Below are 18,565 nucleotides of genomic sequence, written 5' to 3'. Positions count from 1 at the left end.
TTGGCAGGAACTAATGGGGATCCATAATAAACCCCAGCAAGAGTAGCTGCTGCCTTGGCAGGAACTAATGGGGATCCATAATAAACCCCAGCAAGAGTAGCTGCTGCCTTGGCAGGAACTAATGGGGATCCATAATAAACCCCAGCAAGAGTAGCTGCTGCCTTGGCAGGAACTAATGGGGATCCTTAATAAACCCCAGGAAGAGTAGCTGCTGCCTTGGCAGGAACTAATGGGGATCCATAATAAACCCCAGCAAGAGTAGCTGCTGCCTTGGCAGGAACTAATGGGGATCCTTAATAAACCCCAGGAAGAGTAGCTGCTGCCTTGGCAGGAACTAATGGGGATCCATAATAAACCCCAGGAAGAGTAGCTGCTGCCTTGGCAGGAACTAATAGGGATCCATAATAAACCCAGGAAGAGTAGCTGCTGCCTTGGCAGGAAACCCCAGGAAGAGTAGCTGCTGCCTTGGCAGGAACTAATAGGGATCCATAATAAACCCCAGGAAGAGTAGCTGCTGCCTTGGCAGGAACTAATGGGGATCCATAATAAACCCCAGGAAGAGTAGCTGCTGCCTTGGCAGGAACTAATGGGGATCCATAATAAACCCCAGGAAGAGTAGCTGCTGCCTTGACAGGAACTAATAGGGATCCATAATAAACCCCAGGAAGAGTAGCTGCTGCCTTGGCAGGAACTAATGGGGATCCATAATAAACCCCAGGAAGAGTAGCTGCTGCCTTGGCAGGAACTAATGGGGATCCATAATAAACCCCAGGAAGAGTAGCTGCTGCCTTGGCAGGAACTAATGGGGATCCATAATAAACCCCAGCAAGAGTAGCTGCTGCCTTGGCAGGAACTAATGGGGATCCATAATAAACCCCAGCAAGAGTAGCTGCTGCCTTGGCAGGAACTAATGGGGATCCATAATAAACCCCAGCAAGAGTAGCTGCTGCCTTGGCAGGAACTAATGGGGATCCTTAATAAACCCCAGGAAGAGTAGCTGCTGCCTTGGCAGGAACTAATGGGGATCCATAATAAACCCCAGGAAGAGTAGCTGCTGCCTTGGCAGGAACTAATGGGGATCCATAATAAACCCCAGGAAGAGTAGCTGCTGCCTTGGCAGGAACTAATAGGGATCCATAATAACCCCCAGGAAGAGTAGCTGCTGCCTTGACAGGAACTAATGGGGATCCATAATAAACCCCAGGAAGAGTAGCTGCTGCCTTGGCAGGAACTAATGGGGATCCATAATAAACCCCAGCAAGAGTAGCTGCTGCCTTGGCAGGAACTAATAGGGATCCATAATAAACCCCAGGAAGAGTAGCTGCTGTCTTGGCAGGAACTAATGGGGATCCATAATAAACCCCAGGAGAGTAGCTGCTGCCTTGGCAGGAACTAATGGGGATCCATAATAAACCCCAGGAAGAGTAGCTGCTGCCTTGGCAGGAACTAATGGGGATCCATAATAAACCCCAGCAAGAGTAGCTGCTGCCTTGGCAGGAACTAATGGGGATCCATAATAAACCCCAGCAAGAGTAGCTGCTGCCTTGGCAGGAACTAATGGGGATCCATAATAAACCCCAGCAAGAGTAGCTGCTGCCTTGGCAGGAACTAATGGGGATCCATAATAAACCCCAGCAAGAGTAGCTGCTGCCTTGGCAGGAACTAATGGGGATCCTTAATAAACCCCAGGAAGAGTAGCTGCTGCCTTGGCAGGAACTAATGGGGATCCATAATAAACCCCAGGAAGAGTAGCTGCTGCCTTGGCAGGAACTAATGGGGATCCATAATAAACCCCAGGAAGAGTAGCTGCTGCCTTGGCAGGAACTAATAGGGATCCATAATAAACCCAGGAAGAGTAGCTGCTGCCTTGGCAGGAAACCCCAGGAAGAGTAGCTGCTGCCTTGGCAGGAACTAATAGGGATCCATAATAAACCCCAGGAAGAGTAGCTGCTGCCTTGGCAGGAACTAATGGGGATCCATAATAAACCCCAGGAAGAGTAGCTGCTGCCTTGGCAGGAACTAATGGGGATCCATAATAAACCCCAGGAAGAGTAGCTGCTGCCTTGACAGGAACTAATGGGGATCCATAATAAACCCCAGGAAGAGTAGCTGCTGCCTTGGCAGGAACTAATGGGGATCCATAATAAACCCCAGCAAGAGTAGCTGCTGCCTTGGCAGGAACTAATAGGGATCCATAATAAACCCCAGGAAGAGTAGCTGCTGCCTTGGCAGGAGCTAATGGGGATCAATAATAAACCCCAAGAAGAGTAGCTGCTGCCTTGGCAGGAACTAATAGGGATCCATAATAAACCCCAGGAAGAGTAGCTGCTGCCTTGGCAGGAGCTAATTGGGATCCATAATAAACCCCAGGAAGAGTAGCTGCTGCCTTGGCAGGAAATAATAGGGATCCATAATAAACCCCAGGAAGAGTAGCTGCCGACTTGGCGGGAACTAATAGGGATCCATAATAAACCCCAGGAAGAGTAGCTGCTGCCTTGGCGGGAACTAATGGGGATCCATAATAAACCCCAGGAAGAGTAGCTGCTGCCTTGGCAGGAACTAATGGGGATCCATAATAAACCCCAGGAAGAGTAGTTGCTGCCTTGGCAGGAACTAATAGGGATCCATAATAAACCCCAGGAAGAGTAGCTGCTGCCTTGGCAGGAACTAATGGGGATCCATAATAAACCCCAGGAAGAGTAGCTCCTGCCTTGGCAGGAACTAATGGGGATCCATAATAAACCCCAGGAAGAGTAGTTGCTGCCTTGGCAGGAACTAATAGGGATCCATAATAAACCCCAGGAAGAGTAGCTCCTGCCTTGGCAGGAACTAATGGGGATCCATAATAAACCCCAGGAAGAGTAGCTGCTGCCTTGACAGGAACTAATGGGGATCCATAATAAACCCCAGGAAGAGTAGCTGCTGCCTTGGCAGGAAACCCCAGGAAGAGTAGCTGCTGCCTTGGCAGGAAACCCCAGGAAGAGTAGCTGCTGCCTTGGCAGGAACTAAGGGGGATCCATAATAAACCCCAGCAAGAGTAGCTGCTGCCTTGGCAGGAACTAATAGGGATCCATAATAAACCCCAGGAAGAGTAGCTGCTGCCTTGGCAGGAGCTAATGGGGATCAATAATAAACCCCAAGAAGAGTAGCTGCTGCCTTGGCAGGAACTAATAGGGATCCATAATAAACCCCAGGAAGAGTAGCTGCTGCCTTGGCAGGAACTAATGGGGATCCATAATAAACCCCAGGAAGAGTAGCTGCTGCCTTGGCAGGAACTAATGGGGATCCATAATAAACCCCAGGAAGAGTAGCTGCTGCCTTGGCAGGAACTAATGGGGATCCATAATAAACCCCAGGAAGAGTAGCTGCTGCCTTGGCAGGAACTAATAGGGATCCATAATAAACCCCAGGAAGAGTAGCGGCTGCCTTGGCAGGAACTAATGGGGATCCATAATAAACCCCAGGAAGAGTAGCTGCTGCCTTGGCAGGAACTAATGGGGATCCATAATAAACCCCAGGAAGAGTAGCTGCTGCCTTGGCAGGAACTAATGGGAATCCATAATAAACCCCAGGAAGAGTAGCTGCTGCCTTGGCAGGAACTAATGGGGATCCATAATAAACCCCAGGAAGAGTAGCTGCTGCCTTGGCAGGAACTAATGGGGATCCATAATAAACCCCAAGAAGAGAAGCTGCTGCCTTGGCAGGAACTAATGGGGATCCATAATAAACCCCAGCAAGAGTAGCTGCTGCCTTGGCAGGAACTAATGGGGATCCATAATAAACCCCAGCAAGAGTAGCTGCTGTCTTGGCAGGAACTAATGGGGATCCATAATAAACCCCAGCAAGAGTAGCTGCTGCCTTGGCAGGAACTAATGGGGATCCATAATAAACCCCAGCAAGAGTAGCTGCTGCCTTGGCAGGAACTAATAGGGATCCATAATAAACCCCAGGAAGAGTAGCTGCTGCCTTGGCAGGAGCTAATGGGGATCCATAATAAACCCCAGGAAGAGTAGCTGCTGCCTTGGCAGGAACTAATAGGGATCCATAATAAACCCCAGGAAGAGTAGCTGCCGACTTGGCGGGAACTAATATGGATCCATAATAAACCCCAGGAAGAGTAGCTGCTGCCTTGGCGGGAACTAATGGGGATCCATAATAAACCCCAGGAAGAGTAGCTGCTGCCTTGGCAGGAACTAATATGGATCCATAATAAACCCAGGAAGAGTAGCTGCTGCCTTGGCAGGAAACCCCAGGAAGAGTAGGTGCTGCCTTGGCAGGAACTAATAGGGATCCATAATAAACCCCAGGAAGAGTAGCTGCTGCCTTGGCAGGAACTAATGGGGATCCATAATAAACCCCAGGAAGAGTAGCTGCTGCCTTGGCAGGAACTAATGGGGATCCATAATAAACCCCAGGAAGAGTAGCTGCTGCCTTGACAGGAACTAATGGGGATCCATAATAAACCCCAGGAAGAGTAGCTGCTGCCTTGGCAGGAACTAATGGGGATCCATAATAAACCCCAGCAAGAGTAGCTGCTGCCTTGGCAGGAACTAATAGGGATCCATAATAAACCCCAGGAAGAGTAGCTGCTGTCTTGGCAGGAACTAATGGGGATCAATAATAAACCCCAAGAAGAGTAGCTGCTGCCTTGGCAGGAACTAATAGGGATCCATAATAAACCCCAGGAAGAGTAGCTGATGCCTTGGCAGGAACTAATGGGGATCCATAATAAACCCCAGGAAGAGTAGCTGCTGCCTTGGCAGGAACTAATGGGGATCCATAATAAACCCCAGCAAGAGTAGCTGCTGCCTTGGCAGGAACTAATAGGGATCCATAATAAACCCCAGGAAGAGTAGCTGCTGCCTTGGCAGGAGCTAATGGGGATCCATAATAAACCCCAGGAAGAGTAGCTGCTGCCTTGGCAGGAAATAATAGGGATCCATAATAAACCCCAGGAAGAGTAGCTGCCGACTTGGCGGGAACTAATAGGGATCCATAATAAACCCCAGGAAGAGTCGCTGCTGCCTTGGCGGGAACTAATGGGGATCCATAATAAACCCCAGGAAGAGTAGCTGCTGCCTTGGCAGGAACTAATGGGGATCCATAATAAACCCCAGGAAGAGTAGTTGCTGCCTTGGCAGGAACTAATAGGGATCCATAATAAACCCCAGGAAGAGTAGCTGCTGCCTTGGCAGGAAACCCCAGGAAGAGTAGCTGCAGCCTTGGCAGGAACTAATAGGGATCCATAATAAACCCCAGGAAGAGTAGCTGCTGCCTTGGCAGGAACTAATGGGGATCCATAATAAACCCCAGGAAGAGTAGCTGCTGCCTTGACAGGAACTAATGGGGATCCATAATAAACCCCAGGAAGAGTAGCTGCTGCCTTGGCAGGAAACCCCAGGAAGAGTAGCTGCTGCCTTGGCAGGAACTAAGGGGGATCCATAATAAACCCCAGCAAGAGTAGCTGCTGCCTTGGCAGGAACTAATAGGGATCCATAATAAACCCCAGGAAGAGTAGCTGCTGCCTTGGCAGGAACTAATGGGGATCCATAATAAACCCCAGGAAGAGTAGCTGCTGCCTTGGCAGGAACTAATGGGGATCCATAATAAACCCCAGGAAGAGTAGCTGCTGCCTTGGCAGGAACTAATAGGGATCCATAATAAACCCAGGAAGACTAGCTGCTGCCTTGGCAGGAAACCCCAGGAAGAGTAGCTGCTGCCTTGGCAGGAACTAATAGGGATCCATAATAAACCCCAGGAAGAGTAGCTGCTGCCTTGGCAGGAACTAATGGGGATCCATAATAAACCCCAGGAAGAGTAGCTGCTGCCTTGGCAGGAACTAATGGGGATCCATAATAACCCCCAGGAAGAGTAGCTGCTGCCTTGACAGGAACTAATGGGGATCCATAATAAACCCCAGGAAGAGTAGCTGCTGCCTTGGCAGGAACTAATGGGGATCCATAATAAACCCCAGCAAGAGTAGCTGCTGCCTTGGCAGGAACTAATAGGGATCCATAATAAACCCCAGGAAGAGTAGCTGCTGTCTTGGCAGGAACTAATGGGGATCCATAATAAACCCCAGGAAGAGTAGCTGCTGCCTTGGCAGGAACTAATGGGGATCCATAATAAACCCCAGGAAGAGTAGCTGCTGCCTTGGCAGGAACTAATGGGGATCCATAATAAACCCCAGCAAGAGTAGCTGCTGCCTTGGCAGGAACTAATGGGGATCCATAATAAACCCCAGCAAGAGTAGCTGCTGCCTTGGCAGGAACTAATGGGGATCCATAATAAACCCCAGCAAGAGTAGCTGCTGCCTTGGCAGGAACTAATGGGGATCCTTAATAAACCCCAGGAAGAGTAGCTGCTGCCTTGGCAGGAACTAATGGGGATCCATAATAAACCCCAGGAAGAGTAGCTGCTGCCTTGGCAGGAACTAATGGGGATCCATAATAAACCCCAGGAAGAGTAGCTGCTGCCTTGGCAGGAACTAATAGGGATCCATAATAAACCCAGGAAGAGTAGCTGCTGCCTTGGCAGGAAACCCCAGGAAGAGTAGCTGCTGCCTTGGCAGGAACTAATAGGGATCCATAATAAACCCCAGGAAGAGTAGCTGCTGCCTTGGCAGGAACTAATGGGGATCCATAATAAACCCCAGGAAGAGTAGCTGCTGCCTTGGCAGGAACTAATGGGGATCCATAATAAACCCCAGGAAGAGTAGCTGCTGCCTTGACAGGAACTAATGGGGATCCATAATAAACCCCAGGAAGAGTAGCTGCTGCCTTGGCAGGAACTAATGGGGATCCATAATAAACCCCAGCAAGAGTAGCTGCTGCCTTGGCAGGAACTAATAGGAATCCATAATAAACCCCAGGAAGAGTAGCTGCTGCCTTGGCAGGAGCTAATGGGGATCAATAATAAACCCCAAGAAGAGTAGCTGCTGCCTTGGCAGGAACTAATAGGGATCCATAATAAACCCCAGGAAGAGTAGCTGCTGCCTTGGCAGGAGCTAATGGGGATCCATAATAAACCCCAGGAAGAGTAGCTGCTGCCTTGGCAGGAAATAATAGGGATCCATAATAAACCCCAGGAAGAGTAGCTGCCGACTTGGCGGGAACTAATAGGGATCCATAATAAACCCCAGGAAGAGTAGCTGCTGCCTTGGCGGGAACTAATGGGGATCCATAATTAACCCCAGGAAGAGTAGCTGCTGCCTTGGCAGGAACTAATGGGGATCCATAATAAACCCCAGGAAGAGTAGTTGCTGCCTTGGCAGGAACTAATGGGATCCATAATAAACCCCAGGAAGAGTAGCTGCTGCCTTGGCAGGAACTAATGGGGATCCATAATAAACCCCAGGAAGAGTAGCTCCTGCCTTGGCAGGAACTAATGGGGATCCATAATAAACCCCAGGAAGAGTAGCTGCTGCCTTGGCAGGAACTAATAGGGATCCATAATAAACCCCAGGAAGAGTAGCTGCAGCCTTGGCAGGAACTAATAGGGATCCATAATAAACCCCAGGAAGAGTAGCTCCTGCCTTGGCAGGAACTAATGGGGATCCATAATAAACCCCAGGAAGAGTAGCTGCTGCCTTGACAGGAACTAATGGGGATCCATAATAAACCCCAGGAAGAGTAGCTGCTGCCTTGGCAGGAAACCCCAGGAAGAGTAGCTGCTGCCTTGGCAGGAAACCCCAGGAAGAGTAGCTGCTGCCTTGGCAGGAACTAAGGGGATCCATAATAAACCCCAGCAAGAGTAGCTGCTGCCTTGGCAGGAACTAATAGGGATCCATAATAAACCCCAGGAAGAGTAGCTGCTGTCTTGGCAGGAACTAATGGGGATCAATAATAAACCCCAAGAAGAGTAGCTGCTGCCTTGGCAGGAACTAATGGGGATCCATAATAAACCCCAGGAAGAGTAGCTGCTGCCTTGGCAGGAACTAATGGGGATCCATAATAAACCCCAGGAAGAGTAGTTGCTGCCTTGGCAGGAACTAATAGGGATCCATAATAAACCCCAGGAAGAGTAGCTGCTGCCTTGGCAGGAACTAATGGGGATCCATAATAAACCCCAGGAAGAGTAGCTGCTGCCTTGGCAGGAACTAATAGGGATCCATAATAAACCCCAGGAAGAGTAGCGGCTGCCTTGGCAGGAACTAATGGGGATCCATAATAAACCCCAGGAAGAGTAGCTGCTGCCTTGGCAGGAACTAATGGGGATCCATAATAAACCCCAGGAAGAGTAGCTGCTGCCTTGGCAGGAACTAATGGGGATCCATAATAAACCCCAGGAAGAGTAGCTGCTGCCTTGGCAGGAACTAATGGGGATCCATAATAAACCCCAGGAAGAGTAGCTGCTGCCTTGGCAGGAACTAATGGGGATCCATAATAAACCCCAAGAAGAGAAGCTGCTGCCTTGGCAGGAACTAATGGGGATCCATAATAAACCCCAGCAAGAGTAGCTGCTGCCTTGGCAGGAACTAATGGGGATCCATAATAAACCCCAGCAAGAGTAGCTGCTGCCTTGGCAGGAACTAATGGGGATCCATAATAAACCCCAGCAAGAGTAGCTGCTGCCTTGGCAGGAACTAATGGGGATCCATAATAAACCCCAGCAAGAGTAGCTGCTGCCTTGGCAGGAACTAATAGGGATCCATAATAAACCCCAGGAAGTGTAGCTGCTGCCTTGGCAGGAGCTAATGGGGATCCATAATAAACCCCAGGAAGAGTAGCTGCTGCCTTGGCAGGAACTAATAGGGATCCATAATAAACCCCAGGAAGAGTAGCTGCCGACTTGGCGGGAACTAATAGGGATCCATAATAAACCCCAGGAAGAGTAGCTGCTGCCTTGGCGGGAACTAATGGGGATCCATAATAAACCCCAGGAAGAGTAGCTGCTGCCTTGGCAGGAACTAATATGGATCCATAATAAACCCAGGAAGAGTAGCTGCTGCCTTGGCAGGAAACCCCAGGAAGAGTAGGTGCTGCCTTGGCAGGAACTAATAGGGATCCATAATAAACCCCAGGAAGAGTAGCTGCTGCCTTGGCAGGAACTAATGGGGATCCATAATAAACCCCAGGAAGAGTAGCTGCTGCCTTGGCAGGAACTAATGGGGATCCATAATAAACCCCAGGAAGAGTAGCTGCTGCCTTGACAGGAACTAATGGGGATCCATAATAAACCCCAGGAAGAGTAGCTGCTGCCTTGGCAGGAACTAATGGGGATCCATAATAAACCCCAGCAAGAGTAGCTGCTGCCTTGGCAGGAACTAATAGGGATCCATAATAAACCCCAGGAAGAGTAGCTGCTGTCTTGGCAGGGACTAATGGGGATCAATAATAAACCCCAAGAAGAGTAGCTGCTGCCTTGGCAGGAACTAATAGGGATCCATAATAAACCCCAGGAAGAGTAGCTGATGCCTTGGCAGGAGCTAATGGGGATCCATAATAAACCCCAGGAAGAGTAGCTGCTGCCTTGGCAGGAACTAATGGGGATCCATAATAAACTCCAGCAAGAGTAGCTGCTGCCTTGGCAGGAACTAATAGGGATCCATAATAAACCCCAGGAAGAGTAGCTGCTGTCTTGGCAGGAACTAATGGGGATCAATAATAAACCCCAAGAAGAGTAGCTGCTGCCTTGGCAGGAACTAATAGGGATCCATAATAAACCCCAGGAAGAGTAGCTGCTGCCTTGGCAGGAGCTAATGGGGATCCATAATAAACCCCAGGAAGAGTAGCTGCTGCCTTGGCAGGAAATAATAGGGATCCATAATAAACCCCAGGAAGAGTAGCTGCCGACTTGGCGGGAACTAATAGGGATCCATAATAAACCCCAGGAAGAGTCGCTGCTGCCTTGGCGGGAACTAATGGGGATCCATAATAAACCCCAGGAAGAGTAGCTGCTGCCTTGGCAGGAACTAATGGGGATCCATAATAAACCCCAGGAAGAGTAGTTGCTGCCTTGGCAGGAACTAATAGGGATCCATAATAAACCCCAGGAAGAGTAGCTGCTGCCTTGGCAGGAAACCCCAGGAAGAGTAGCTGCAGCCTTGGCAGGAACTAATAGGGATCCATAATAAACCCCAGGAAGAGTAGCTGATGCCTTGGCAGGAACTAATGGGGATCCATAATAAACCCCAGGAAGAGTAGCTGCTGCCTTGACAGGAACTAATGGGGATCCATAATAAACCCCAGGAAGAGTAGCTGCTGCCTTGGCAGGAAACCCCAGGAAGAGTAGGTGCTGCCTTGGCAGGAACTGGGGATCCATAATAAACCCCAGGAAGAGTAGCTGCTGCCTTGGCAGGAATGGGGATCCATAATAAACCCCAGGAAGAGTAGGGCTGCCTTGGCAGGAACTAATGGGGATCCATAATAAACCCCAGGAAGAGTAGCTGCTGCCTTGGCAGGAACTAATGGGGATCCATAATAAACCCCAGGAAGAGTAGCTGCTGCCTTGGCAGGAACTAATGGGGATCCATAATAAACCCCAGGAAGAGTAGCTGCTGCCTTGACAGGAACTAATGGGGATCCATAATAAACCCCAGGAAGAGTAGCTGCTGCCTTGACAGGAACTAATGGGGATCCATAATAAACCCCAGGAAGAGTAGCTAGCTAATGAGGATCCATAATAAACCCCAGGAAGAGTAGCTGCTGCCTTGACAGGAACTAATGGGGATCCAAACCCAGGAAGAGTAGCTGCTAATAATGGGGATCCCCCCAGGAAGAGTAGCTGCTGCCTTGGCAGGAACTAATGGGGATCCATAATAAACCCCAGGAAGAGTAGCTGAGGAACTAGGGGATCCATAATAAACCCCAGGAAGAGTAGCTGCTGCCTTGGCAGGAACTAATGGGGATCCATAATAAACCCCAGGAAGAGTAGCTGCTGCCTTGGCAGGAACTAATGGGGATCCATAATAAATACAAATACAAGCCTGTTATGTCTGTAGGTTGACATTTTCTGGGCTGTATCCAGCTCACATCTACAGTATGTTAGGTGTTCAGGTGAGTACGGTAGGTTACTTGTTCAAACCTTCCTGGGTTTTGTGTTAGTTTTTGTTTTGATACCTCGTGCCTTGGTTGCTATGGCAAAGATATAAATGATTAATCAGAAGAAACATCAGAAAATGCCCCCAGGCTCTGTTGGTGGACGATGGCCAGGTGAATGGTTATTCTCAAACCATGCATTATAAACTAACTAACTAACTCAAATCTAACTTACAAGATATGAACATGTAGTTGTTTTGTTCGGTTACAGATTGGACTGGACACCTACTATTGGACAGCTGTGAATCACGTATTTGTGTGGGGTAGCCTGGCTGTCTACTTTGCCATTCTATTCGCTATGCACAGTGACGGCCTCTTCAGCATATTCCCCAGCCATTTTCCTTTCATTGGTAAGTCAGTCAATCAATCACATGTATTTATAAAGCAGTTTTCACATCAGTGCTTTACAGTAACTTAGTGTAATACAGTAACCTTGTGTAATACAGTAACCTAGTGTAATTCAGTAACCTCGTGTAATACAGTAACCTAGTGTAATACAGTAACCTAGTGTAATTCAGTAACCTAGTGTAATTCAGTAACCTCGTGTAATACAGTAACCTCGTGTTATTCAGTTTTAAATCTTGAGTACAATAATGATAGATGAAATTGTACAAATATGCAGAGCATTTTTTTGAGTCCGAGGGTATTTTTGTTGTGGTTTTTTTCAGGCACAGCCCGTAACTGTCTGACTCAGAAGAGTGTGTGGCTGGTTATAATGCTGACCACCGTGGCGTGTGTCATGCCAGGGTTGGCAGTCCGCTTTCTGAAGACAGACCTTTACCCCACTCTGACAGACAAGGTAAAGGGAACTTGATTGACAGACGCCGTAACCACTAGGAACAGGGGAAACATCACACTAAACCAATGAAAAGACATACAATACCTTCAGAAAGTATTCATACCACTTGACTTATTCCACATCTTGTTGTGTTACAGCCTGAATTCAAAATGGATTACATATTTCTTCTCTCACCCATCTATACTCAATACTGACAAAGTAAAAACATGTTTAAAAAAACAAACATTTTAGTTAATTTATTAAAAATGAAAAACAGAAATATCACAATTAAATAAGTAAACTCAGCAAAAAAAAGACTGTCAACTGTGTTTATTTTCAGCAAACTTAAAATGTGTAAATATTTGTGTGAACATAACAAGATTCAACAACTGAGACTTAAACTGAACAAGTTCCACAGACATGTGTCTAACAGAAATGGAATAATGTGTCCCTGAACATAGGGGGGGGGGGTCAAAATCAAAAGTAACAGTCAGTATCTGGTGTGGCCACCAGCTGCATTAAGTACCTCAGTGCATCTGCTCCTCGTGGACTGCACCAAATTTGCCAGTTCTTGCTGTGAGATGTTACCCCACTCTTCCACCAAGGCACCTGCAAGTTCCTGGACATTTCTGGGGGAATGGCCCTAGCCCTCACCCTCCGATCCAACAGGTCCCAGATGTGCTCAATTAGATTGAGATCTGGGTTCTTTGCTGGCCATGGCAGAACACTGACATTCCTGTCTTGCAGGAAATCACGCACAGAACGAGCAGTATGGCTGGTGGCATTGTCATGCTGGAGGGTCATGTCAGGATGAGCAGGAAGGGTACCACATGAGGGAGGAAGATGTCTTCCTTGTAACGCACAACATTGAGATTGCCTGCAATGACAACAAGCTCAGTCCGATGATGCTGTGACACACCACCCCAGACCATGACAGACCCTCCACCTCCAAATCGATCCACTCCAGAGTACAGGCCTCGGTGTAATGCTCATTCCTATGACGATAAACGCAAATCGGACCATCACCCCTGGTGAGACAAAACCACGACTCGTCAGTGAAGAGCACTTTTTGCCAGTCCTGTCTGGTCCACCGACGGTGGGTTTGTGCCCATAGGCGATGTTGTTGCTGGTGATGTCTGGTGAGGACCTGCCTTACAACAGGCCTACAAGCCCTCAGTCCAGCCTCTCTCAGCTTTTTGTGGACAGTCTGAGCATTGATGGAGAGATTGGGCATGCCTGGTGTTACTCGGGCAGTTGTTGTTGCCATCCTGTACCTGTCTCGCAGGTGTGGTGTTTGGATGTACCGATCCTGTGCAGATGTTGTTACACGTGGTCTGCCACTGCAAGGACGATCAGCTCTCCGTCCTGTCTCCCTGTAGCGCTGTCTTAGGCGTCTCACAGTACGGACATTGCAATTTATTGCCCTGGCAACATCTGCAGTCCTCATGCCTCCTTGCAGCATGCCTGAGGCACGTGCACGCAGATGAGAAGGGACCCTGGGTATCTTTCTTTTGGTGTTTTTCAGAGTCAGTAGAAAGGCCCCTGTCTTGCATCAAGACATTGGAAAACCGCCCTGGTCTTTGTGGTTGAATCTGTGTTTGAAATGTTAGTGTTGGGCCAGTAACCAGCAGGTAGCCTAGTGGTCAGAGTGTTGGGCCAGTAACCAGCAGGTAGCATAGTGGTCAGAGTGTTGGGCCAGTAACCAGCAGGTAGCCTAGTGGTCAGAGTGTTGGGCCAGTAACCAGCAGGTAGCCTAGTGGTCAGAGTGTTGGGCCAGTAACCAGTAGGTGTTGGGCCAGCCTAGCAGTGGTCAGAGTGTTGGGCCAGTAACCAGTAGGTAGCCTAGTGGTCAACCAGTAGGTAGCCTAGTGGTCAGAGTTTTGGGCCAGTAACCAGTAGGTAGCCTAGTGGTCAGAGTTTTGGGCCAGTAACCAGTAGGTAGCCTAGTGGTTAGAGCGTTGGACCAGTAACCAGCGGGTAGCCTAGTGGTCAGAGTGTTGGGCCAGTAACCGAACGGTTGCTGGATCGAATCCCCGAGCCGACAAGGTAAAAATCTGTCGTTCTGCCCCCTGAGCAAGGCAGTTAACCCAATGTTCCCGGGGCGCTGAAGAAGACGTAGATGTTGATTAAGGCAGCTCTCCGCACCTCTCTGATTCAGAGGGGTTGGGTTAAATGTGGACGACACATTTCAGTTGAGTGTATTCAGTTGTCCAACTGAGTAGGTATCCCCCCTTCTCACTATCATATAGTCAGCAGACAAAGCCCGTTGACACATGCACAGGAATAATTTCATATTAAAGTGATTATGCCAGTAGCCAAGTTATGCAACAGTCTGCTTATCTTAATTGGCATAAGGACAAAATTGAAGTAAGTATATGATTAAGCACTGATTAAAACATCTGGTTGTCTGAGCAATCTTTCAAATTATTAGGACGTTTAAACAGCTTAATCAGCTTTCCAGTGGTGTATGTGATCTGAACATGTCCCAGAATCTGTCAGCTCAACCTCCCTCTGTAATACGTGATTGAAGTGAGTTCGGGAAAAACTGGAAGTATGACTCTTATAATTCGTTTTCACATACAAACTTTGTATGTCCGAACTCAGACTCAAATAGGCTTCGCAAAAAATGTCACTACTATAAAATGGTCGCTGTGGTAGAGCATTTATTTTGATTGGTGATTTTCTGCAATCAGGTAGCCTGATTTCAGATGTGTCCATGTCAACAGGATTATTAGGGACATCGTTCTTCATGCATAGCATGTAAATGTTTTTTAAACAAACTATTATATTAATCTGACTATCCACAATAACGGTACTCTCTGTTGTTGTCCTCCTTCCCCAGGTGCGGAGCCTGCAGCAGGCCAGCAGAAAGCTGGGTCCCAAGGAGCAGAACCTGAGACGTGTTCGGAGGACCAGCTCCCGGCGCTCAGCCTACGCCTTCTCCCACCAACAGGGCTATGGAGAGCTCATAACCTCAGGGAAGAACATGAAGGTCTGTCAAATAAACTAATACAAAATAAAAAAAATATGTAGTGTAGTGCCAAAACATCAGTTCTCCTCTCTCCATTCTATTTTTTAAAAAAGGGTTCTTGATGAACCCGTATGGGTTCGAGATAGAATACTTTTAAAGTTCCACGTAGAACCCTCTGTGAAAAGGGTTCTATATGGAACCCAAAAGGCTTCTTCAAAAGGTTCCCCCCCTATGGGGACAGCAGGAGAAACCTTTTAAGGTTCTAGATAAGAGTGTAAGCCTAAATTGAATGTGTGTAACTTTATTTTTCAAAACAACATTAAGGTCACCCCCAACACCGCTGCCCCGTCCCCATCCCTGTCCCCATCGTCCCCTGGAAGGGTCCACAACAGCAGAAGTTTGATAGAGGGCATGTCGAAGAGGAAGGGGGAAACACCGGTAGCCTGTGTCTCTGCTGAGGCCTACGGAACATCCGGAACCTCGGAAGGCAACACTAGAACTCAACAGACTGTAATGGATTCTAATGTTGTTTCCAATGGGGCCATTCAGACATGACCCTTTACGATCTGTTTTTAGATTCCTAACAAGCTGTTTAGACTATAAGATGATCCTGTGCGTCTACACCTGGCTCAGTGAGTAAGAGTTAGAGCATGGTGCGGTCAACATCAGGGTGGGGTTCGATTTCCCACATTGGATCGATCGGCCACATATACAGGTAACTGCCAAAGTAATGGAAACACTTGAGTAAATGAGGGTTCTGGCGGCTCTGTTATGGTGCGAGGTGTGTTTTTCCTGCCATGGTTTATGTCCACTGAACCCCCTTAGAGAGCAAGGTAAACTCCAATAAATACACAGTCATTCTGAGTGATACACAGCCATTTCTATCCTGATGGGAGTGGTCTCTTCCAGGATGACAATGAAACCCTATCCACAGGGAACGAGTGGTCAAAGTATGGTTTGATGAGCATGAAAACGGTGTAAACCATATGCCCACGGCCATCTCAGTCATCAGATCTCAAAACAATTGAACACTTCTAGAGCGGTGCCTGAGACAACATTTTACACCACCATCAAAAAAACAACACCAAATTGAAAATTATTGTGGACGAATGGTGTCGCTACCCTCCAATAGAGATTCAGGCATTTATAGAATCTATGCCAAGAGGTGCATTAAAGCTGTTCTGGCTCGTGGTGCCCCCAACGCCCTATTAAAACACTTTATGTTGGGGTTTCCTTTATTTTGGCAGGTACATGTTTGTCACTGTCAATGTTGACAGTTCTGTGAGTCACTTTGGATAAAAGCGTCTGGTAAATGACTATACTGTGGGCACTGGACAAGCAGCAGCACACAAGAAAATGGAGAGTAAGTCAAACTCAATCATCAGAGGACATGAGCGCACCAGCAAGCAGGCTCCAAAAGAACCAGCACAGGAACCAGCACAGGAATATCCAATCAGTTGCTGCTCTGGGATCAACTCATGTTCAAAAAGATCACTATAGGCTCTAGTCCATCTGAATCAGTGGAGCGTTACAGATTTAAATTCTAAGGTAATTTTTTACTATTGAGCCTTCGTCGGCAGTGTTTACCGTGAATGCAGTCTCCGCTAACATTGCCTTTAAATTGAAATCACACTGTAACGCTTAATTTCCGCGATACGGATTGAATAGAGACCTAAGCATTGGAGTTTTGATTTTTGGTGGAGATCTCCTTTTCAATAAATGTAGTAGATAGATTTTTCAGTAGCCTGGGCTGGACAGGTATGAGTTTGGTATCATAGCCACTTGAAACAGTGATAAAATACAGGTATGTACTTCAGGCTGCTTTAGGAAAACATTCAGCACAACTCTATCGTTGTTACAACACTGTGTTACAAATCATCTTTTGCCGATGACCATGAATATGCTAAATGTTATTTAAAAATTAAAAACAATTCTGGTTTTACACATACAGTAAGTCATCGTGATAATTAAATTAAAATCAGATAGAAACTACCTCAACAAAGATGAGGTTTAGGATGCTGACTGAAAGAATGTTCAGAATGTTTTTGAGGTTTAGAATGCTGACTGAAAGAATGTTCAGAATGTTTTTGAGGTTTAGAATGCTGACTGAAAGAATGTTCAGAATGTTCTTGAGGTTTAGAATGCTGACTGAAAGAATGTTCAGAATGTTCTTGAGGTGTAGAATGCTGACTGAAAGAATGTTCCAAATGTTCTTGAGGTTTAGAATGCTGACTGAAAGAATGTTCCAAATGTTCTTGAGGTTTAGAATGCTGACTGAAAGAATGTTCCAAATGTTCTTGAGGTTTAGAATGCTGACTGAAAGAATGTTCCAAATGTTCTTGAGGTCTAGAATGCTGACTGAAAGAATGTTCAGAATGTTCTTGAGGTTTAGAATGCTGACTGAAAGAATGTTCCAAATGTTCTTGAGGTTTAGAATGCTGACTGAAAGAATGTTCAAGATGCATGTTTTTACCTTTAATGGAGAGAACATAATTGTGCCTTTTACTAATTTAAGCATTTATCACACGTCTGAACATAGACATAACCGTTCAATAGTCACAGGAGGTTGGTGGCACTTTTATTGGGGAGGATGGGCTTGTGGTAATGGCTGGAGTGGAATAGGTGGAATGGTACCAAATACATCAGACACATGGTTTCCAGGTGTTTAATGCCATTCCATTTGCTCCGTTCCAGCCATTATTATGAGCCGTCCTCCCCTCAGCAGCCTCCACTGGTCAAGGTCTTTGTCATAAGTTGGCTTTATCCTTCATTTACATTTAAAGGTGCAACCTGCAATAGTTACAGGCAGCTGTTCAATGGTCGTTGTATACCAATTGCTTTTTAAAGAATATCATGTTGATCTGATGGTCTGTAGAGACCGTAAAGCGCCATCTATGAATTTAGGTATTGATTTAATTTCTCAAGCCCCATCCCTCAGCTTTATGGCAAAAACAGTGGTGGGGCTGCCGTTCGGCTGGAAAAGTGAATCACAGATTGAGACTTTAAAACGGTATGAAGAGAAGGCTTTCCTGTCAACTTCCTGTAACGAAAGGGAATCCATACTGTAGGGAAGCTCAATGCGAACCCTCTGGCTGTCAGCATTCTACAGCCTAATTGCCCTATTTGGTATTTGGTCACACACACTCTCTCTCTAACACATTGTTAACCTGTCAGACATGGATGCTTGCAGAATGAAAACATTATGTTTTTTCCATTAGGCTTATGCTTTGAATGCTGAAATTCAATACAATCATTTGTTAACATCTCATTTTTATTTTTTTTGAATGTTTATTTTTATTTTTTTAAGCTAAGAATTAATTTAATCTTGAATGTGTTGGTGATGCATCGTTTTATTTTATATTTTGTTTCTACCGACAAAAACTGAAACACTGTCATTTTTATTTGTTAATGTCCGCTTCTTGAACTTGGAAATAATGTTTTTCAGCGAGTGTGTTTTTATTTTATTTTTATATATATACACAAATATACAGCTGTTCATATTGTGTTCGTTGTCTGTTTCTGTGGAGATAATGCAAACGGAACAGACAGACAAAACGTAAACAAAAGCCCTTTTACTCCTTAATTCCTTCAACACACACACACACACACACACACACACACACACACACACACACACACACACACACACACACACACACACACACACACACACACACACACACACACACACACACACACACACACACACACACACACACACACACACACACACAGCAATGGAAGGAATGTCGTACTGCACTGTGTGGGAAATTATTG

General features: G+C 46.8%; 1 protein-coding gene across 1 annotated transcript; it reads left to right on the top strand.

The window, feature by feature from the left end:
- Positions 1 to 11,225: 11,225 nt before the first annotated feature.
- LOC121840106 (probable phospholipid-transporting ATPase IM) lies at positions 11,226 to 18,291 on the top strand. Its single transcript, XM_042301914.1, has 4 exons — positions 11,226 to 11,389; positions 11,708 to 11,838; positions 14,660 to 14,809; positions 15,113 to 18,291. Exons 1-4 carry the CDS (start codon positions 11,338 to 11,340, stop codon positions 15,341 to 15,343), a joined length of 564 nt encoding a protein of 187 aa, XP_042157848.1. The 5' UTR covers positions 11,226 to 11,337; the 3' UTR covers positions 15,344 to 18,291.
- Positions 18,292 to 18,565: the final 274 nt, after the last annotated feature.

This window comes from Oncorhynchus tshawytscha, linkage group LG19 (assembly GCF_018296145.1).
Source record: "Oncorhynchus tshawytscha isolate Ot180627B linkage group LG19, Otsh_v2.0, whole genome shotgun sequence".
Lineage (NCBI taxonomy): Eukaryota > Metazoa > Chordata > Actinopteri > Salmoniformes > Salmonidae > Oncorhynchus > Oncorhynchus tshawytscha.
This window is presented reverse-complemented; position numbering and strand designations above follow the sequence as displayed.